This window comes from Microcebus murinus, chromosome 21 (genome assembly GCF_040939455.1).
Source record: "Microcebus murinus isolate Inina chromosome 21, M.murinus_Inina_mat1.0, whole genome shotgun sequence".
In the NCBI taxonomy this organism is placed as follows: Eukaryota; Metazoa; Chordata; class Mammalia; order Primates; family Cheirogaleidae; genus Microcebus; species Microcebus murinus.
The window spans coordinates 1,642,388-1,665,479 of record NC_134124.1 but is presented as its reverse complement, the minus strand read 5'-3'; the positions used below and the strand labels follow the sequence as shown (position 1 = coordinate 1,665,479).

The 23,092-nt window shown below is 37.1% G+C and overlaps 1 protein-coding gene and 1 pseudogene across 1 annotated transcript in view; both read left to right on the top strand.

The window, feature by feature from the left end:
- MEIKIN (meiotic kinetochore factor) overlaps positions 1-23,092 on the top strand; it is a 60,093-nt gene that overhangs the window by 34,475 nt on the left and 2,526 nt on the right. The window contains exons 10-12 of the mRNA XM_075996360.1: positions 1,301-1,381; positions 6,236-6,355; positions 15,405-15,528. Coding sequence (XP_075852475.1) covers positions 1,301-1,381; positions 6,236-6,355; positions 15,405-15,528 — 325 coding nt within the window. The remainder of the gene's footprint in view (positions 1-1,300; positions 1,382-6,235; positions 6,356-15,404; positions 15,529-23,092) is intronic.
- LOC105869940 (mitochondrial inner membrane protease subunit 1 pseudogene) lies at positions 11,200-11,814 on the top strand (annotated as a pseudogene).

The following is a 23,092-nucleotide window of genomic DNA, read 5'->3' as shown; positions in this document are numbered from 1 at the left end:
AGCATTTCACCCACAAAAGGCGGGGAGTGGTAAACAATGTTGAATGCTGCTTGGAGGTCCAGTATTATAAAGAATTTTTAAAAGTCAATTGCAGGACTACCAGTTCCCTGTTCAGCTTATAAGATTCTTAGAAGTTGCCATTCTGTCCTAACAAGAAATAAAAAGCTGAACAAGCTGAAAAATCACCAGCCCTTCTTAGATCTGTCAAAGAAGGTAGGTCATTCAGCATACCGTTGCACCAAACACTGGAGAGAATGGCAGGAGGATGTAGAGAGCCACAGCTGATCATAACAGAGACTCAGTGCAGACACCTCCATGGGAACCATTGCCAGGATAGGAAAACCTATCTTGGGGATGGGACCCAAGTCTAAGTATGAAATTCATTTATGTTTCATATGTATCTTACACACATAGTCTGAAGGTAATTTTATACAATATTTTTAATGATTTTGTGCATGAAATAAAATTTTGATTGTGTTTTGACTGCACTAGTCACGTTAGGTCAGGTGTGGAATTTTCCACTTGTGGCATCTTGTTGGTATTGAAAAAGTTTGGATATTGGAGCATTATAGATTTTGTATTTTAGATTAGGGATGCTCAACCCTAATCTATTTCAAACTATTTTGTTTGAACTATTTTGTCTTTCAACAGGTTTTTTACTTAAATATGTAGATGTTATTTTTTTCTGGAAATTCATTTAAGTTTAAATAATTTTTTCAAGTTGGAAGAATGATAGGATATCTGAGAAGTACTGGAAATGTTTTTATAGCACTTGAAATGTATTTCATGATTATGAATTTGTTTCAGCCTGAAAAAGATTCTGAACATAGAGATACAAATTTCCAAACAGAATTAAACTCTCATCTAAAAACCAAGATTTCATCATCTTACCATAGGTCTGCTCTTGAAAGCAGTGCAGGTAGACCAGTTACCGACACTCTGCTACCCCAACCCCTGGAACCTGCATTGGTAAGCCCTAATCTTTGATTAACTAATAATTATTGAAAAGACTATAAAAATGTACTGATTGGGAAGATACAGGAATATATCATTTATTAATAAATGTAGGAAAAATATAGGGAATCTATATGCTTACAGCTATACACAGGCTGATGTTTTTAAAATTGAACTGACAGTTGGCAATTGTGTCAATTGGGACCATTGGGAAGCAGATGATTGATTAAAGATTTCCTTAATATTACACATTATGATCTAGTTTACTAACTTTAAATTGTAGTTCTATATTAAAGTAATTTATTTCCTTCTGCTATTTAATCCCTATTTTATAAAACATTTATAGAAAACAAATTCCAATACTCATGAGACGAAAAATAGAGGCCTATTAACAAGCACCCCATCTTCAGAGGCAGCTGGTTTTGTGGTAAGTATTAGCATTTGACACTTGTGTTATCTTTCTTGTGGCTTCTCCTCTCCCCTTTCTTCTGTTTCTGTCATACTGTGAGGATATTTCCTGTAGAGAATAATATCTGTACTTTTCTGTGGCATGGGCATGCTTTCATTGGAAGTACTATGCATACTACTGCACATGTGAGGGAGAAGGAAGGATTAGAATATTTCAGCACCTACCAGGGCTCTTTCTTTTTTCTCTTTCATTAAAATTGTGGCAAAATAAATGTAAAATAAAATTTAGAATTTTAAAGATTTTTAAGTACACAGTTCAAGTATGTTCACGTTGTTGTGCAACCTTCAGCAGCATCCATCTTTAGAACTTTCTTCATCTTGCAGAACTGAAACTGCACATTCATTAAACTGTGACTCCCTGTTCTTCTTTCCCCACCTCCGGCACCCAACATTCTCCTTTCTGTCTCCATGAATTTTATTACTATAGGTTCCTCACACAAGTGCAGTCATACAGAAGTTGTCATTTTGTTACTAGTTTATATCACTTAGCATGGCATCTTCAGGTTTATCTGTGCTACAGCATATGTCAGAATTTTCTTTCTTTTTGAGGCTGAATTATGTGTATTCCACATATTCTTTATTCGTCCATCCATAATGGATACTCGCATTGCTTTCACCTTTTGACCACTGCGAATAATACTGTTGTGAACATGGGTGTACAGATTTCTTTTCTAGTCCCTGCTTTTAATTCATTTGGGTACATATCTAAAAGTGAAATTGCTGGACCATATGGTAATTATATTGTTAACTTTTTGAGGAAGCACCGTGTTGTTTTCCTTAGTAGCTGCACAATTTTACATTCCCACTAGCAAAATGCAGAAACATTCCACTTTCTCTACAATCTCACCTTTACTTGTTCTTTTCTTCTCTTTTCTTTTTTTAGATACAAGGTCTCATTCTTATACTCAGGCTGGAGTGTAGTAGTGTGATCATAGCTCACTGTAGCCTCAAACTCCTGGGCTCAAGCAATGCTCCTGGCTCAGCCTCCTTTGTAGCTAGGATTATAGATGCTAGCCACTATGCCTGGCTGATAGTGTTCTTTGATGCATAAATGTTTTTCATTTAGATGTAGTCCAGTTGATCTACTTTTTATTTTTTTCCTTGTGTTTTGGTATCATATCTAAGAAATCATTGCCAAATTCAAAGTCATGAAGTCTTTCCTTCTTTGTTTTCTTGTAAGAGTTTTATAATTTTAGCTCTAACCCCATCAGCGTTTTTCTTAGGTTCAGCTACACAGCAGGAATACAGCTGGTGAGCAGGGCAGCATCAGGTATTCCTCTTCGGTGGAAGCCATCCTCACAGGAGTACAGGGAGCAGCTCACATAGCAGTCTGGGAACAGCTCAGGTGCAAGGAGATGAGATCCAGTGTCTTTCGTAACAACATATGTACATAGCTTTCGTAATCCCTCAAAGGATATGCCTAATTATAAGAGTCCTTGCACTGAGGGGAACCTGGAGTATGGCATGTTTTATAGCAGTATTTATTCATTTATAGTGCATTTATAGTTCCTCCCAGCTATACAGTTTTCCAATCAGACACTATTTTTACCATAAGCACTGTTGCCTGGTAACAAAATTGACATTCTTATTCTTAATCAGGTTCCTAGGACAATAGAGTCGTAGAGTTAACCAAAGATCAAATACTCATAATGGGGGAAAGGGTTTTATTAACACTCTGCTTATAATCTTTCCAGTGTTCTAAAAATCAGCACTTTTTCCAGAAAAATGAATGTTTCATTTTTGATTCATTCTTTGTTGATATTTGGGGTTAAAGTATATAGATGAGGAATAAATATACCAAAATGATTTTTCCCCTGAAAAGGTAGTGACTATTTTGAAAATACCAATGTCTTTTAAAAATTGAGCCATAATTCCCATTTTATAAAATTCACCATGCTAAATGTATAATATACACTTTGACCAAATCCAAACTTCTAAAATTTGGATTCAGTCAAAAGGCTGTACTCAAGGATCCAGAAAGCCACATGTGGCCCCAGAGCCACAGGCTCTCCACCCCTGGTGTATACAGTTCTGTGGTTTTTAGTATACTCACACTCTTGTGCAACTCTTACTGTAAACTAATTCTAGAATATTTTCATCACCCCATTAACAGTCCCTCCCCATACCTCCATTTCACTCTCTAGTCCCTAGAAACTGCTAATTTACTTTCTGTATCTATAGGTTTTGCCCTTTCTGGATATTTCATATAAATGAAATAATATAACGTGGCCTTTTGTGTCTTGTTTCTTTCACTCAGCATAATGTTTCAAAGTTCATCAATGTTATGGACTTGTATCAGTAATTCATTCCTATCTTGTGACCAAATAATATTCCATTATATGGATATACCATGTTTTGTTTACCAGTTCAGTTTATGGGTCCTTGGGTTATTTCCACTTACTATCTATTGTGAATAATAATGCTATGAGTATTTGTGTGAAAATTTTTGTGTAAATATGTTTTTTCAGTTATTTTGAATTTATACAGTCATCCCTCAGTGTCCATGGGACTTCTCACAGTTACCAGAATTTGTGGACGCTCCAGTTTCTGTTACAGAATGTCACAGTGCTGTATTTGCATATGACCTGTGCACATCCTCCTGTATACTTTAAATCTACCTGTAGATCACTTATAGTACCTAATACAATGCAAACGCCATGGAAATGCTTGTTATACTGTATTGTTTAGCGGATAATGACAAGAAAAAAGAGTCTGTACATGTTCAGTACAGACGTGATTTTTAAAAAATATTTTTGATCTGCAGTTGATTGAATACATGGATACAGAACCCATGAATACGAGGGGAGACTGTATTTGGAAGTGGAAGTAGAATTGCCAGCTCATATGATAACTGTATTTTAGCACTTTTTTGTAGTGGGCATTTTGAAAACAGCTTTATTTCAGGCATAGTGCACATACCATACAAATCACCTCATTAAAGTGTATTATTCAGTGTTTTTAAGTATATTCGCATATATGCACTATCATCATCATAGTCAATTTTGGAACATTTTTATCACCTCAAAATGAAACCCCTTGCCTTTTAGTTAACACCCCCTTGCTTCTCCATCCTACTCCCCAGCCCTAAGCAGTCACTAATCTACTTTCTGTCTCTATCTGTTTCCCTGCTCTGGACATTTTATATGTGTGGAATCATAATATGTGGCCTTTTTGGACTGGATTCTTTCACTTAACACAATGTTTTCAAGGTTCATCCATATAGCAGCAACATGTATCAGAACTTCATTCCTTTTCTGGGTCAAATAGTATTTCATTTTGTGGATGTAAATTTGGATTGTTTCTCCCTTTGGCTTTTATGAAAAATGTTACTGTAAACATTTATGTACAAGAATGTGTGTGGACATACGGTTTTATATCTCTGTGGGGCATATCCCTGAGTGCTCACTTGCTCAGGTTGTGTGGTAGGTCGTTTGAGGAGCTGCCAGTGGGGCTGAACAGGTTGACATTTCCAGCAGCAGTGATGAGTGTCCTGATTTCTCCTCATTCTCACCAACACTCGTTAGCATCTGTTTTTCTCAGTGTAAAGTGGTATCTTATTGTGATTTTGCATTTGGGCTTATTGACCATTTGTATATCTTCTTGGAGAAGTGTCTGTTCAGATTCTATGCCCATTTTCAAATGATTTATCTTTTTACAGTTGAGTTGTAACAAGTCTTTATATAGTCTAGATACTAGACTCTTATCAGATAGATGATTTGCAAATATTTTCTTCCATTTTGTGGGTAAATACCAGCATCTTTTAATAAATAAAAATACCATTGAGAATGCTTAATGACTTGACATTTTAAGGCCCAAATTTTGTTACAAAATTAGTCTGAGACAAATTGGTCTTTGGTTCACTCCGTAGCTTGCTGCCACCAAATGAGGCATACCCTCTCAGTTATAAGCTGTCAGACATTGGCTGGCCACCCTAAAAGACTAGTTGATCAAGGACCACTGGGAGATTTTCATTTTCCAGGGTCTCACTTTAATGTGACCTTCCTAGGACTATTCTAAGATACACATGGGTAGTTATAAAATTATTCTGTTCTCCTAAGAGGAATATAGGTGAGGGCAGACACCTCTATAACTTCCACCCAGTGCATCTGATGATACATTTTAGGCATCCACGCATGTGGTCTTACCTAGGTTCAGCTAGTTGGATCTAGCTGATCAGCATGCCAAAGCTTCTTTGAGTCCCCACCTAACAGAGTATAGATCATGAGTCTACTTTTAGATATTTTGAATTTGATATAGAAATATGTGGTGATTTCAGTAACCTGGTAGAAATGGTTACTGAAAATCTCTAAAACAGAAATCTCTAACATAAAACTCTTTCCTGGACATAGTGCTCAGGAGAGGGTTCTATGTTAGAGATAGAGATTTAAAAATCTCTGGTGTTCGGTTGGTAGGCAAGAAGATATGGGCAGAATACTGGGAAGTTTATGTTTAAAGGAAGAACAGGGGATATTATACTGGGTAGATGAGTTTCATTTTAGTAGGCACTTTATAAATATTTATTGGATTAGTGAATAGAAAAAAAATACTATAGCAAACAAATTCCTATTTAAAAATAACTTAGAGTATTATAACCTTCCTTATAGATTAATTTGTCTTCAGTTAAATATTCATCTTTTAAAGAATTATTTCCTAATGTCAGTAATTATATTTATTCAGATGAAATTGTTCATATGCCAAGTTCACAAGAAAATGCTTCCAATGAGATAGTATTTTCAACTTTCCTTTAGTTATTTAAAAATAATTGGTTTTGTAACATTGAACTTCTATAAAGGGGTAATATATTCTTTTATAGCTTGATTTGTCCTCAGTGCAGAAAACCTCTTCTGAAGAACTATTTCCAAATGTCAGCAATTATGTTAATTCAAATGAAATTGTTGCTGTGTCAAGTTTGCAAGAACATTCTTCAAATGAGGTAGTATATTCAATTTGTCTTTCTATTACTAAAAGAAATAATTATTGTTACATAATATGTAACAAATGTAAACATACATATTGTTTGTATATGAGATACTTTGAGAAGTCTGTAACTCAGTTGAGGCTACTGTCATCTATGTGTGATGCAAAATCCTTTATCAGATGTCTGATTGGCAAATATTTTCTCCCATTCTGTGTGTTGGCTTTTTATAAGATGTTTTGATGCACAAAGTTTTAAAATTTTCATAAAGTGCAACTTGTCTTTTCTTTTTTTGCCTTTTCCTTTGGTGTCATGTGCAAGAAATCATTGCTAAATCAACTCTCATGAAGGTTTTGCCCTGTTTTCTTCAAAGATTTTGGTGTTTTAGGTCTTACCTTTAGGCCATTGTTGCATTTTGAGATAATTTTGTGTATAGTGTTAGGTGATGGTCCAACTTTATTCTTTTGCATGTGGATATCCAGTTTTCCCAACACTATTTATTGAAGAGACTGTCTTTTCCCCATTGAATGGTCTTGGCACCCTAGTCAAAAATCATTCAACCACATATGTGAGGGCTTATTTCTGGGCTCTGTTATTCCATTGGTCTGTGTGTCTTTGTGGTAGGACCACACTGTTTTGATACTGTAGCTTTGTTGTACATTGTGAAATCAGGAAGTATGGGTCCTCCAGCTTTGTTCTTCTTTTTCATGATTGTTTTGGCCATTTGGGGTCCCTTAAGAGTCCGTATGAATTTTAAGGTGGGTTTTTCTATTTCTGAAAAAAACGTCACTGAGATTTTGATAGGGATTATATTGAATCGGTACATCATTTGGAGTAGTAATTATATTTTTAATAGTATTAAGTCTTCCAATCCATGAATATGGTATGCATTTCCATTTATTTGTCTTCTTTAATTTCTTTTTTTAAAATTTTATTTCAGGATGTTATGGGGATACAAGCATTTGGTTACAAGTAATGACTTTGCCTTACACAAGCCAGGGCTAGAGGTGTGCCCTTCTCCATACAGTGCACACCGCATCCATTAGTTGTGAGTTTACCCACTCCCACCCCCCCATCTGGCTGACACCCAGTGAATATTACCACCAAGTGAGCACCTTAGTGTTGATTGGTTAGTACCATTTTGATGGCAAGTACATGTGGTGCTTGTTCTTCCATTCTTGTGATGCCTCACTTTGAAGGATGGCCTCAAGCCTATCCAGGATAATATAAGAGATGCTAGGTCACCATTGTTTTTTATAATTGAGTAGTACTCCATAGTGTACATGTATCACATTGTATTAATCCACTCCTGGATTGAAGGACACTTGGGTTGTTTCCACATCCTTGCAATAGTGAATTGTGCTGACATAAACATTCAAGATGCAGATGTCTTTATTATAGAATGTCTTTTGTTCCTTTGGGTAGGTGCCTTGTAGTGGGATTGCTGGATCAAATGGTATTTCTATTTTTAGATCTTTGAGTTATCTCCAAATTATTTTTCACAGGGATTGTACTAATTTGCAGTCCCACCAGCAGTGTGAGAGTGTTCCTTTCTCTCCACATCCACTCCAGCATTTGTTGTTTTGGGACTTTTTGATAAAGGCCATTCTCAGTGGAGTTAGGTGATATCTCATTGTGGTTTTCATTTGTATTTCCCTAATGATTAGAGATGTTGAGCATTTTTTATACATTTGCTGGCCATTATTCTGTCTTGTTTTGAAAAGTTTCTGTTCATATCCTTTGCCCATTTATTGATGGGGTTGTTTGATTTTTTCTTGTTGATTTTTTAAAATTCTATATAGATTCTTGTTATCAGCCCTTTATCAGATATGTGGAAAGCAAATATATTCTCTCATACTGTAGATTGTCTATTTGCTCTAATGATAGTTTCCTTGGCTGTGTGTTTCATAGTTTTAATTGTACAAGTCTTTCACTTCTTTGTTTAAGTTTATTCCTAAGTATTCTTTTTGATGCTGTCATAAATAGAATAGTTTTTATAATTTCTTTTCAGATTGTTCATGGAAATGAACATTGTATATGGAAATGCATATTTGTATGCATTTGATTTTTGTATGTTCACTTTCATTAATTCGTTTATTCTAACAGGTTTTTAAATGAAATCTTTAGGGTTTTCCATTTATAAAATTGTGTCATCTATGAACAGAGGTGGTTTTACTTCTCTTATTCCAATTTGGATGTCTTTATTTCTTTTTCTTGCATAATTGCTATAGCTGAAACTACCAATACTGTGTTGAAAAAGGAGGTATCCTTACCTTTCCTTTTTCCTGATCTTAGAGGAAGAGCTTTCAGTCTTTCATCATTGAGTATGATATTTACTGTGGAGTTTTAATATATGGCTTTTATTTTATTATTTAAATTTTTTTCAGTAGATTTAGAGTGTACAAGTGTGTTTTTGTTGCATGGATGAATTGTATAATAATGAAGTAAGGGCTTTTGTATATCCCATGAGGAGAATGTACATTGTACCCAATAGGTAATTTTTGATGCCTCATCCCTCTCCTACCCTCCCCCTCTCTTAGTTTCCATTGTCCATGATACCACTCATTATGAGTGGTATATATATCCATCATTTAGCTCTCACTTATATAGTAAATGAGTATATGTGGTGTTTATTTTTCCATTCCTGAGATATTTCACTTAGGATAATGGTCTCCAGTTCCATCCAAGTTGCTGTAAAAGACATTATTTCATTCCTTTTTATGGCTGAGTAGTACTCCACGGTATGTATGTATGTGTGTGTGTGTGTATACACACAACATTTTCTTTATCCACTCATTAGTTGATGGAACTTAAGTTGAATCTAAATCTTTGCAATTATGAACTGTGCTGTGATAAACATACAAATGCAGGTGTCTTTTTGATATAATGACTTCTTTTCCTTTTCCTAGGTCTACTTTTAGTTGTTTAAGGAATCGCCATACTGTTTTAAATACAGGTTATAGTAATTTACATTCCAACCAATAGTGTGTAAGTGTTCCTTTTTCACCACTTCTGCACCAACATCTAGTGTTTTTTTACTTTTTAGTAATGGCTATTTAGACAGGGGTAATATCATTTCTCATTGTGGTTTTAATTTGCATTTCCCTGATATGAGTGATATTGAACATTTTTTCATATATTTTTCACCATTTGTCTTCTTTTGAAAAACTTTGGTTCATGTATTAATTGGGTTGTTTGGTTTTTTCCTTGCTGATGTGTTTGATTCTTTGTAGATTCTGGATATTAGTCCTTTATTGGATGTATAGTTTGTAAATATTTTCTCTCATTCTGTAGGTTGTCTGTTTACTCTGTTGATTATTTCCTTTGCTGTGCAGAAGCTTTTTAATTTAATTAAGTCCCATTTACTTATTTTTGTCATTGCTTTATTTGCTTTTGGAATCTTAGTCATAAATTCTTTGCCTAGGTCAATGTTCAGAAAAGATTTTCCTCATGTTTTCTTCTAGAAATTTTATGGTTTCAGGTCTTACATGTAAGTCTTTAATCCCTCTTGAGTGAATTTTTGTATGTGGTGAGAGGTAGGCATCCAGTTTCATTCTTTTGCATTTGGTTATCTAATCTTCCCAGTACTATTTATTGAATAGAGCTTCCTTTCCCCAGTGTATGTTGTCTGCTTTGTTGAAGATCAGTTGGTTGTAGGTAGATGGTTTTATTTCTAGATTCTCTATTCTGCTCCGTTGGTCTATGTCTCTACTTTTATACCAGTACCATGCTGTTTGGTTTATTATAGTCTTGCAGTATAATTTGAAATAAGGTAATGTGATGCATCCAGATTGGTTCTTTTTGCTTAAGTTTGCTTTGGCTATATGGGGTCTTCTCTGGTTCCGTATGAAGCATAAAATTATTTTTTATAGATCTGTGAAAAATGACGTTGGTATTTTCATGGGGATTGCATTAAATCTGAGGATCACTTTGGATAGTATAGACCTTTTAACAGTGTTGATTGTGCCAATCCATGAGCATGGTATGGTTTTTATATCCATTTCTATCCTTTGCTGTTTCCTTCCTCAGTGTTTCATAGTTCTCCCTGTAGAGGTCTTTCACCTCCTTAATTAAATATATTCCTAGGTAGTTTATTTTCTTTGTTGCTATCGTGAAAAGTATTCAGTCTTTGATTTGGTTCTCAGCTTGACTGTTGTTGGCATATATGAATGCTACTGATTTGTGTGCATTGATTTTGTAACCTGAGACTTTGCTGATTTTATTTGTCAGTTTCAGTAGTCTCTTGGCACATTCTTTTGGGTTTTCTAGATATAAGACCATATCATCAGCAAAGAGGGATAGTTTGACCTTCCCTTTCCCCATTTGAATACCCTTGATTTACTTCTCTTGTCTGATTACTCCGGCTAGGACTTCCAGCACTATGTTGAACAGAAGTGATAGAGGGTAACCTTGTCTGGTTCCAATTCTAAGCAGGAGTGCTTACAATTTTTCCCCATTCAGTATGATGTTGACTGTGGGTTTGTCGTATATGGTTTTTATCATTTTGATGTAAATCCCATCTGTGCCTATTTTGTTATGCATTCTTATCATAAAAAGGTGCTGGCGGGGCCCACGTGAGAAAGGGCTACCTGAGTCCTGGGTGAGGGTCTTCCGGGTTTCTTTGGGGCCAGAGGAATCCTGAAATCATGAATCACTCACATATGCTTTGAGACATGCTTTAGATTTTTTTTTTCTTGAAGCCCTGCAGCTTCCCTAAAAATTGAATGTATTGTAGAACAGACCTATGCAGTTTGACTCTACTGTGCCTGGATGTATTTGTTTGTTTTATATTTATCCTGTTCAGGGATTGTGGAATTTCTTGAATTTATGAGATAATATCTTTTGGCCAATGGTGGCAGTTTGGCCAATGGTGGCAGAGTCTACATAGAACTATGATTCATGGTGTTTTGGGAAAAACCTTTCGACTTGTTGGCTATACTATTCAGTATGGCTGTAAAGCTCATTGTGCTTTTGAATACGTTGGTGGTGTTGTCATGTGTTCTGGACCATCAGTAGAGCCTACAATTAAAAATTCAGATATTGTCTTTGCATAAAATTTTAGTCAACATTTTTATGGTATCCAAAGAGGTGACATTGTGATTGCAAAAATCCCAAGTGATCCAAAATCAAATATTTGTAAAAGAGTAATTGATTTGGAAGGAGACAAAATCCTCACCACTAGTTCATCAGATTTCTTTAAAAGCCATAGTTATGTGCCAATGGGTCATGTTTGGTTAGAAGGTGATAATCTACAGAATTCTATGGATTCAAGGTACTATGGACCTATTCCATATGGACTAATAAGTGGACGAATCTTCTTTAAGATTTGGCCTCTGAGTGATTTTGGATTTCTACTTGAAAGCCCTAATGGCCACAGATTTTCTGATGATTACCAAAAATGTATTTTTATGACTTGGTTATTGTCTCCTGTTCAGGTGAATTTATTACTGCCATTGAAACCATGTACTTACCAATAAACTATTTGCTGTTCAAAATCAAAAAGGTGCTGAATTTTGTCAGATGCTTTTTCTGTGTCCATTGAGAGGATCATATGGTCTTTGTTTTTATTTCTATTTATATGGTGAATTACATTTGTAGATGTGCATATGTTGAACTATCTGTGCATCTCTGGGATGAAGCCCATTTGGTCATGATGGATTATTTTTTTGATGAGCAGCTGAATTTGTTTTACTAGGATTTTATTGAGAATTTGTGCATCCATATTCCTAAGGAATATTGGTCGATAGTTTTCTTTTATTTTTGTTGAGTCCTTTCCTGGCTTTGATATTAAGGTGATATTGGCTTTGTAAAAGATGCTGGGGAGGATTCCTCCCTTCAAAATGTTGTGGAGTAATTTCTGCAGGATAGATACCAGTTCTTCTTTGTAGGTTTAGTAAAATTTGGGTGTGAAACCATGTGGTCCAGGATTTTTTTTAGGAAGGTTTTTTATTGCTGTTTCAATTTCAGTATTTGATATTGGTCTATTCAGGAATGCTATTTCTTCCTGATTGAGCCTCGGGAGACTATGTGTTTCTAAGAATTTGCCCATTTCCTCCATGTTTTCAAGTTTATGTGCACAGAGATTTTTATAGTATTCAGAGGTGATATTTTGTGTTTCCGTGGTATCAGTTATAATTTCTCCTTTTTCATTCTTGATGGAGCTTATTACAATCTGTTATTTTCTGCTTCTGGCTAATGTAGCTAGAAGCCTATCAGTTGTGTTTATGTTTTCAAAGAAAAAACTTTTTGTTGCATTAATCTTCTATATAGTTCTTTTGTTTATCAATTTTATTCTGCTCTGATCTTGGTTATTTCTTTTCTTCTGCTGGGTTTGGAATTGGTTTGTTTATCCTTTTCCAGTTCCTTGAGATAATTCATTAGATTATTGATTTGTGATCTTTGTGTCTTTTGGATGTAGGCATTTATAGCGATGAATTTTCCTCTCAGGACTGCTTTAGCTGTATCCCACAGATTTTGATAGCTTGTGTCCCCTTTATCATTTAATTCAAAGAATCTTTTGATTTCCATCTTAATTTCCTCCTTGACCTATCATTGAGCAGAAGGTTGTTTAGTTTCCAAGACTTTGTGAGGTGATGAGTGTTTCTGTTGAGTTGATTTTTAATTTGATTCCCCTGAGAAGATGCATGGTATAATTTTTCTTTTTTTTTTAATTTGTTGAGACATGTTTTATGGCCTAGGATGTGATCAGTCTTAGATTATGTCTCTTGAGGTGATGAGAAGAATGTATATTCAGTGGTTTGGGGTAGAATGTTTTGTAAATGGCTGTTAGGCCCATTTGTTCTAGAGTCCTGTTTAAGTCCATTGTTTCTTTTTTTTGAGACAGAGTCTCGCTTTTTGTTGCCCAGGCTAGAGTGAGTGCCGTGGCATTAGCCTAGCTCACAGCAACCTCAAACTCCTGGGCTCAAGCAATCCTCCTGCCTCAGCCTCCTGAGTAGCTGGGACTACAGGCATGCACCAGTATGCCCGGCTAAATTTTTCTATATATATATTAGTTGGCCAATTAATTTCTTTCTATTTATAGTAGAGACAGGGTCTTGCTCTTGCTCGGGCTGTTTTCGAACTCCTGACCTCGAGCAAACCGCCTGCCTCAGCTAGGATTACAGGCGTGAGCCACCGTGCCCGGCCAAGTCCATTGTTTCTTTATTTTCTGTTTGGAGGATTTGTCCTGTTCTGTCAGGGGGGTGTTGAATTCCCCAGCTACTATGGTGCTAGTATTTATCATTTCATTTTATTAAGACCAAGTAGGATTTGCTCTATGAATCTGGGTGTACCTGTGTTAAGTGCATAAATATTTAGAATTGTTATATGTTCTTGTTCAGTTGTTCCCTCTACCATTATATAATGACCATCTTTGTCTTTCATTACTTTTGTTGATCTGAAGACTGTGTTATCAGATATGAAAACTGCTATACCAGCTTTATTTTGGTTTCTATTTGCATTTAATATTGTTTTCCATCCCTTCACTTTGAATCTGAATGGGTCCTTGTGGGTTAGATGTGTTTCCTGGAGACAGCAGATATGTGGCTTATATTTTTTTTAATCCATCTCTTCAGTGGGGATTTCAAGCCATTCACATTTATTGAAAGAATTGATATGTAGGGTGGATTTTTGTTCATCTTGTTGGGTAGACCCTTATTGCTTTGTTTTATCTCTTAAGCCATTGTGGTATCTAGCCTCTGAACTTTAGCTTTAGGATGATTTTACACTGCTGGGTGTCTATTGTGCTGATTAGAGTATAATAAAGATCTCAACAACTCTTTAATATTTTTCGCCTATTTGTTATAGTCTGGGTAATTTCTTTAGTAATTCTCTCTTCATCTGTGTGTATTCCAGTTCTTAAGCATTTCATTGAATTTTTTATTTCAACAATTTTATTCATTTGAGGTAGTTCTGGTTGGTTGTTTTTCGAATCTGCTTTTCATTCTTGATAGTCTTTATTGCTTGTTCATCCTTGAGATTTCAATTGTTAATTCTTCAATAATTTCATACATGGCTAATTTATTCTGATTTGGGAGTTCTAATGTCTGATGTTCTAGAGGCTTAAGTCCATTGTTTGGTATATTACATATGATAGCCTGATTTCTCATGAGTTTACCACTTCTCTTATTGTGGTATAAGGAAATTTAGGAGGGGAAATATAGTTCATCTTTCAATACTGCCTGGAACTATCCTGAGTTAATTTTTTTTTTTTTTGCCTCTGAGTTCCTGTGTCCAGGATCATGGAATATGTTGATTGGCTAAGCTGGATCTTATGGTTACCATGGTGTTCAAAAGTATTAGCTCTATCTAATCTATAAGAAAGGAGTGGTATATAGGGTGATGGAGTGAGTAGATTATTCAAAAAAACTCTAATACTGTTCAGGGCCAGAAGAATGGAATATAAAGGCTGTCCAGGAAAATAGCAATTGTCTACTGCAGAAGATAATATAAATTTTATGGTAGAAGAGGTTTCCATACAGACTTTATTTAAAATGTGAAGAGCCCTTAATAAATATATATATCTATTTCTGAATTCTAAGAAACAAAGATATGTCACTTCTGAAAGATATAGTATTAATATTTCTTTATTCTAGAGACTATCTGCATGATGAGAAATTGTCAAAATTACCTGAATTGAGGAATCAAGGAATCTAGTGATTGACTTAGAATTAAATTTAAATTTTTAGTTTAACACAATAAATCATGCAACTTTCTCTCCCACTTTGAAGTGTTTTGAATCTCAATTCTACCAGTACTTGTTCATGGAGTAAGAACAAATTATCCAATCTTGAACTAAATCCTTAACTAAATTATCCAATCTTTCTGAAACCAAGTTTCCTCATTTGTAAAATATGAATAACATAGTCTGCCTTGCTTGGTTCTTATGAGTATTAAATGAGCAAACGTTTTAAAACCAATTAGTTCTGCAGTGAGTAGGCATTTAATAAATGCTTGCTATTAGTATCTATTAAATACGGATATTACGACTATTTGCATTTGAAATAAAGCAACATATAAATTCAATATTTGGAGGAATTATGCAATATCTGCTTTTTTTCTTTTTCAGTTTCCTTCAAATACATCAGAAATATGTTGTATTATTAGAGCATCACCAGGAACTAGACTAGTGAAAAGTAAAGGTGTTATTGTAAAGAAGAAGAAATATTCTCCTCCTAAAGATATTCCTCAAGGTACTGTAGTGTGAATGCAGAGCAAACTTTTTAGATGATATAAAACATCTTTTCATGGAAAATTCCTTATTTACTAAGGAGATTCAGTTATACATTTTATTCTGAGAGTTCTGGTTTTTTGTTGTTGTTGTTGTTGTTGTTGTTGTTGTTGTTGTTTTTGAGACAGAGTCTCACTTTGTTGCCCAGACTAGAGTGAGTGCCGTGGCATCAGCCTGGCTCACAGCAACCTCAAACTCCTGGGCTCAAGCAATCCTCCTGCCTCAGCCTCCCAAGTAGCTGGGACTACAGGCATGCGCCACCATGCCCGGCTAATTTTTTCTATATGTATTAGTTGGCCAATTAATTTCTTTCGATTTTTATAGTAGAGACGGGGTCTTGCTCTTGCTCAGGCTGGTTTTGAACTCCTGACCTCGAGCAATCTGCCTGCCTCGGCCTCCCAGAGTGCTAGGATTACAGGCATGAGCCACCGCGCCCGGCCTATTCTGAGAGTTCTTACACGCAGTAGAAATGATAAAAATATAAAAGTCTGGTCATGTTTCAGAATCTGAGTAAAATAATTATTTTAAAGACAAAAAAATTTAACTTTTGAATAATTAGCTGATTACATTGGTTTGAAATGTATTTATCTAGGGTACTTCCTCTTATTTGAACTTTAGTGTTGTTTGGGTTTCATTTTTAGTAGCATTCTTTTTAAAGATGTGGAGATGTTTTTGCATTCACTTAACATTGATTGAGCACTTCCTCTGTGAAAGGCAATGTGCTAAGAACCTTATTATTTCATTTATTTCTCACTATGACTTGATGGCAGACAGGATGTGTACTATTATCCCCATTTTACATATTAAGACTCCGAGGCTTACAGCAGTATGTAGCTGTGGTCCCCAACCCCCGGGCCGTGGACCAGTACCAATTCGTGGCCTGTTAGGAACTGGGCCGCACAGCAGGAGGTGAGCGGCAGTGGGGGAACGAAGCTTCATCCATGTGTACAGCCGCTCCCCATCCTCGCAATACTGCCTGACCTCCTCCTCCTGTCAGATCAGTGGTGATATTAGAGTCTCATAGGAGTGCAAACCCTACTGCAAACTGCACATATAAGAGATCTAGGTTGTGTGTTCCTTATGAGAATCTAATGCCTGATGATCTGAGGTGGACCTGAGGCAGTGATGCTAGGGCTGGGAGCGGCTGCAAATATAGATTATCATTAGCAGAGAGCCTTGACTGCACAGAGACCATAATAATTCAATTGCTTGCAGACTCATATCAAAACTCATATCAAATTTTGGCAAGTGACAATGTAATAATAATAAAAATAAAGTGCACAGTAAACGTAATGCACTTGAATAATCCCCAAGCCATTCCCCACCCCCACCCCTACCTCTAGCCCTGGTCCACGGAAAAATTGTTTTCCATGAAATTGGTTCCTGGTGCCAAAAAGGTTCTGGACTGCTGATGTGTCATTTGTCTAAGATCATACTGCTACCAAATGGTGGAGAGGAATTCAATCTTTTGAACTTTCTAAACTCAGATGGTTTTTCTGTACTCCTTTCATGGCATTTCAGGAAAAATGTGTAATTACTCAGTGGAGCTTTGGAACATTTTATGAGTAAGCAGCCAGTGACGGAATTGAAATTTAATAGATTGTGTGTAACTTCAGCCAAGCACAGTTCACTCTTGACCCTTGTTCTCATATCCTCGACAATGCCTTCCTTGAGCATCCTCCAAGGCCACAAAGATCTCTCTTTATTAAAAAGTTTCTTGAATACGTAAGTCAATACCACTTATTTGACACTGGTTAAATGTACTGGTTGGGGTTCTCTAGAGAAACAGAACCAGTAGGATATAGATAGATAAATACAGATATATCCTATAAGAGGATATTTATTATAGGAATTGGTTCTCATGGTTATGGAGACTGAAAAGTTCTGTGGCATGCCATTGGCAAGGGGGAGAGCCAGGGAAGTCAGTGAAGCAGCTGAATCAGAGTCTGAGAACCTGGGGAGCTGCTGGTTCAAATCCCAGAATCCACAGGCCAGAGAACCTGGAGTTCCGATTTCAAAGGGCAGGAGAAGATGGGTGCTCCAGCTCCAGAGGAGAGAATAAATTTGTCTTTCCTCTGCCTTTTTGTTCTATTTGGGCCCTGAACCAATTGGATGGTGCCTGTCCACTTTAGGGAGCAGATCTTCCTTACTTAGTCCACTGATTCAATGTCAGTATCTTCTGGAAGTGTCCTCACAGACACAGACATACCCAGAAATAATGCTTTACCAGCTTTCTGGGTATCCCTTAATCCAGGCAAATGGACATCTAAAATTAAGCATTACAATAATATACTGCCGCTTGACCTAATAATTTACATTACTGACTTTTTGTACTCCAGGGGTCCTCAAACTATGGCTTGATGGCCACATGCGGCCTGCTGAGGACATTTATCTGGCCCGCCAGGTGTTTTTGCCTCTGCTGCCTGTCCTGCTTAGCAGCCGACTCATCCCAGGCCCACTGTGCATGTGTGGAATGTGTGGCCGCACTCTCCAACGCCCTTCCAGCAGTCTGAGGGACAGTGACCTGGCCCCCTGTCTAAAAAGTTTGAAGACCCCTGCCTTAGGTTATGAATTTTTCAAGGACAAAGACCATATAATAGGCTTCTTTCTGTCTCTAATTCTGGTAATATCAGTATAGTGGTAGAAAATAGTAGATACCTGTATCAAGGAAGAAACAGAGCCTATAGGATATATATGTATATGTGTGTGTGTGTATATATATTTATATATATATATGTCATATACACATGGGTACCTGTGTATATATGTTTGTTTGTATGCACACATATACACATACATGTGTATTCATGAAGAGATTTATTTCGAGGAATTGACTTACTGTCGCGCCCGCCTCGCCAGCAAGGAAGACGCGGCAACCGGAGTTCTGACAGTGCTTTAATGGGGTTCCCTTTAGACTTACATGATGCGGAAGAACCAGCCCGGCAGCGCGCAGGCCGCTATATACCCCAGAAGCACAACCCCTAAGCTGGGATAGGCCGCTCAGCTGTCGAGCCACCAAAGCATTAGTCCATAGCAGGACCCTTCGTTTGCATGCTCGCGCCACAGGGCAACCGACAATTGCGCGTGCGCTGAACTTGTTTGCTGCTCTAGGCAAAGCCGGAAACAGGCGCCAACTTGTAATGGCGTTGACACCGCGCCCCACAACTTACACAATTGTGGGGTCTAGTTGGGCAAGTCTGAAGACTGGAGGGCAGGCTAGCAGGCTGCAAACCCTTGAGCAAGAGCTGATGGTTCCATCCACAGGAGGATTCTGCAGAGAAACCCCAGTTTTGCTCTTATAGCTTTTCAACTGATTGGATGAGGCCTATGTACATTATCAAGGATAATCTGTTTTACCTAAAGTCAGCAATTACAAATGTTGATATACACAGATGTCAAACATCTGGCCATTTCTCCTTTCAGCAAAGCAAACAACCAGGTTCACTGCTTGAAGTTCTCCCCACTGGGAAGATTTCTCTTTACCAATTTCCTTCAGGAATGTTCCAGAAAGGAGCTGTAGGTACCATAACTGTCCACGTTCAAGCGGTGCTTACATACCATGGAGAATCATTTGTAAACCAACCCTGAGCTTCCTTTTCCTCAGTCACTGACTGTAGAGAACTCCTCTTGGTGTCCTGAGTGCAGTTGGTGTCCTGAGTGCAGACAGGGAGGGAAGGTCGTGTAGCGAGAGTGGGGGCCGTGGTCACCTGGGCCACTTCCTCATGTTCTTGTGCCTTCAGGGCCTGTTTGAGCCCAGTCTTGTGCACACAACTTCACTTTAATAATGGGTTGCTGCTCTTCACACCAAGTTGATGACTCAGTGGGTCACACAACACACAGTTCATGATGGGCTTCTCAGAGGTCGTGCAGTGATATAGGGGCTCATGGTTCAGTGTTTAGTCTTCACTGAAGCCCTCTCATAGGCCAGAAGCTGTTTCTCAAAAGGAGAGTGGTTATCCACAGAGGATGGCAGGGTTTTGCTCCAAAATCCTAAGGGTTTGCCCTGTGATTCACCTATAGGGACCTTCCAGAGGCTCAAAGCAACATCTCCATCTGCTGTTAACACGTCAAGCGCTGTTGGATCTGCTGGATCTGTGTGATGCATGTGTCAGAGCATCATGCACAGTAGCCTGGACTTGCTGCAGAGCCTTTTCTTACTCTGGGCCTTCCCTCAAATCTCATAGCTCTGTAGGTCATTTGATAAATGGGCTGGAGTGGCACACCCAGGCGAGGAATGTTTTGATTCCAAAATCCAAAAAGGCTCACTTGGCATTGTGTCTCCTGTCTGGTTGTAGGGGAATCAGATACAAGAGCTTATCCTTCAGCTTAGTAGAGACATCTCATACCGCGGAACTCTAGACATTTCACTGAGGGGGAAGCCCCTGGAGACCTAGCATTACACTTCTAGTAATATGCCTAACTGTAATGTGTATGTGTACACATGTTCACCAAAAATATATATTAGAATTTTTAAAGCAGCACTGTTCATGATAGCCCCACACTGGAAACTGTCCAGATGTTCATCAAGTAAAATGGATAAATACATTGTGGTATTAGGTCATTAAATATGAAATGTCGGATTTTGAATCAAAAGTTTATTGTATCTCCAACAAGAAGTACAATTAATCAAAGTATGTGCCCAAACTATCGACACAGTTTTGCATCATAAGGATAGCTTGTTAATGCCAGCAGTGAAGAAGCCTGGAGAGCAGGTGGCAATGAAATCATGAAAGGCATTTTCCACAGCTTGTTGAGAATTGGAATATTTTTCCTTGCAAGAAGTGGCCCAAAGCCTGGAAGAATTGATAGTTGGTGCAAGGTCTGATGAATACCGTGGATGACAGAGAGTTTCAAAGTCCAGCTGCTGTAGTTTGAGCAGTGTTGTTTTTTGCAACATGTGTTCTTGCAAGAGGATTAGCCTGTGTCTATTGACCAGTATTGCTGCTTTATCGGAAGCATCCTCATCATTTTTATTGCAGTAGACATCTGTGAGCATGTTTCATGAAGCTGTAGTGGATAATACAAATGCTGGACCACCAAACAGACACCATTAGCCTTTTTAGATGAATATTCTGTTTTGGACTGTGTTTCAGCACTTCATCTTTATCTAACCATTGTGCCAAATACTTGTGATTGCCAAAAAGAATCCATTTTTCTGTCATACATAACAATACAGTGTAGAAACGGTTAGTCTTTGCCGTGACAGCAAAGAAGGCAAGCTTTGAGATGATTTCTCTTCTGACACTTGTTTAATTCATGTGGTACTAATCTGTCCAGCTTCTTTACCTTGCCCATTTGTTTCAAATGGTCCAATATTGTTAGAATAGTAACATCAAACCTTGCTGCTAAATCACGTGTAGGTTGAGAGGGATTCGCTTCCACTACAGCTTTCAGCTCATCATTATCCACCTTGGTCTTAGGTCACCCATGTGGCTCATTTTCAAGATTAAAATCACCAGAACAGAGCTTCTGGAACCATCAATGTGCTATGTGTTCATTAGCCACATCCTTCCCAAACACTTCACTGATATTTCCAGCTGTCTGCACAGCATTGATTGCACAATGGAACTCATATTCAAAAATAACATGAGTTTTTTACTTATCCATGGTTTCATACAAATTGGTCTAAAAAGATTTTGAAAGATAATCACAAGCCAAAATGTGTGTTTGAAAGAATGAGGATGTACCTTCACAATAAAAATAAAACAAGAAATGTCAGAGATACCAACTGTCAAACTTAGTACTAAAGGAAATCGGACATTTCATACTTAATGACCTACTTCATTCATTGGTATGCTCCATGGCAGTGAGAATTAAGAATAAATAGTTACGTGCAACTGTGAGATTGCTACACATACAGTTATGTACATATTGATGAATTTTACATAAGGTACCAGGCACAGTAGAGTACATTTAATATTATTTATTAATATATATAGTACACAATGAGGCAAACTAAACTATAATGGAAATTACTATAGTAGACGCCCTTGTTGGAGTCAGGGTACTAACTGGAAAGTGTTATGAGGGGGAGTTCTAGTGCTGATGAGTGCTGATGCTTTCGCTTTCATTGTCTTGGTGCTCGTTACATGAGTGTATTATGTTTGTGAAAAAACATCAAGCTGTACATATAAGTACTTTTATTTGTATTTATTATACTTCAATAAAATATTAAAAAAATAGAGAAACTCTTAATTTGATCATGTTGGCCTATCATACTAGTTTGTAACATCAGTTATTGTCAAAATTCTGGATTTAAGTATATAACAAAGCAAAACCAAAATGTGTCTGGGAGGTTCTTTTTGAATGTTCAGACCAAAGTTTTTAGTTTTTAGTTTAATTCACAAAGACAAACTGCCTCTCCCCCACCCCCCTCACACCTGCTCAGAGAATGCTGATCTAATGGTGCCACCTCCTGGCCTCCTGTGCTCTCACTGTAAGAGCAGCTTCCTTATTGAATTCCCTTTCAACCTCTGGCCACTTTCCTTTAGTAAAAATAGCAAAGCTCAAAGCTAACTAGTGACCAAGCTATTTTAAACATGTAGCAGCCTATTTTTAATCCTGGCATTTAAAGTTTTAGCTAGTTTGGCAGTAATCTAATCAGGACAACAAGGTGAGGCTCACTGTTGATGGTCTGGGACTGTGTTCAGTATGCTGTTTATTCACTGATAACTGATTAAAGAACAACTGATTAAAGAACTGATTAAAGAACACTGTGCTGATTAAAGAACAAAAGTGGTGGAAGTGAACCAAAGAGATGTGACGGAGAAGGTGGTGTCAGTAAATAGTCTTAGAATGGTGACAACCAGATAGAGGAGGCTGTAGAAAACACATAGTCCAGAGTTTCTCGATGTGTGGTCTTCTGACCACCTGGACCAGGATAACTGCAGAAACTACAGTTTCTAGAGATATGGCATAGGAATCTGTAATTTAGTGAACTGTCAAGGTGATTCTAAGAAGCACTAAAATTTGAGAACCATATAATTATTATATTTTTTATAATTATTTATTATAGTTTGTTATAATTATTTTGCTCATTTTACAGATAAAAATGACCTGGCCAGATTAAGTGACTTGCCTGAGTTCATACAGCTACTTACTGGCAGAATCAGAACTAGAACAAGGCACTGCAGGAACCCAGGAAAAGAGACTTTTAACTTTACTTTGAGGTGTCAGGAAAGACTTCCAACCTAATGATACCTTTCAGAAAATCAGACAAAACCTGTAGCTATCCTTATAGTAATATTTTAAAATTTGTATTTTAATTTGAGTTCCAGAAGAGATGATAAATTGTGTGTTATAAATTCATATATCAAGTTAATAGTAGAATAACAGCCTTTAACTGGATACATCTTAATATCTTTAGTGAGAAGTTTGAATTTGTAGATGATAACAGCAGCCAGAAAAATCATACTGATACATGACAAATGAGGTGGAAACAGATCCATTCACATATCTGAGAGATGGTCGTAGAAATCACTTAAGACTAGGGCATCCCTATGTTCAGATTGTATCTGTCACATAAG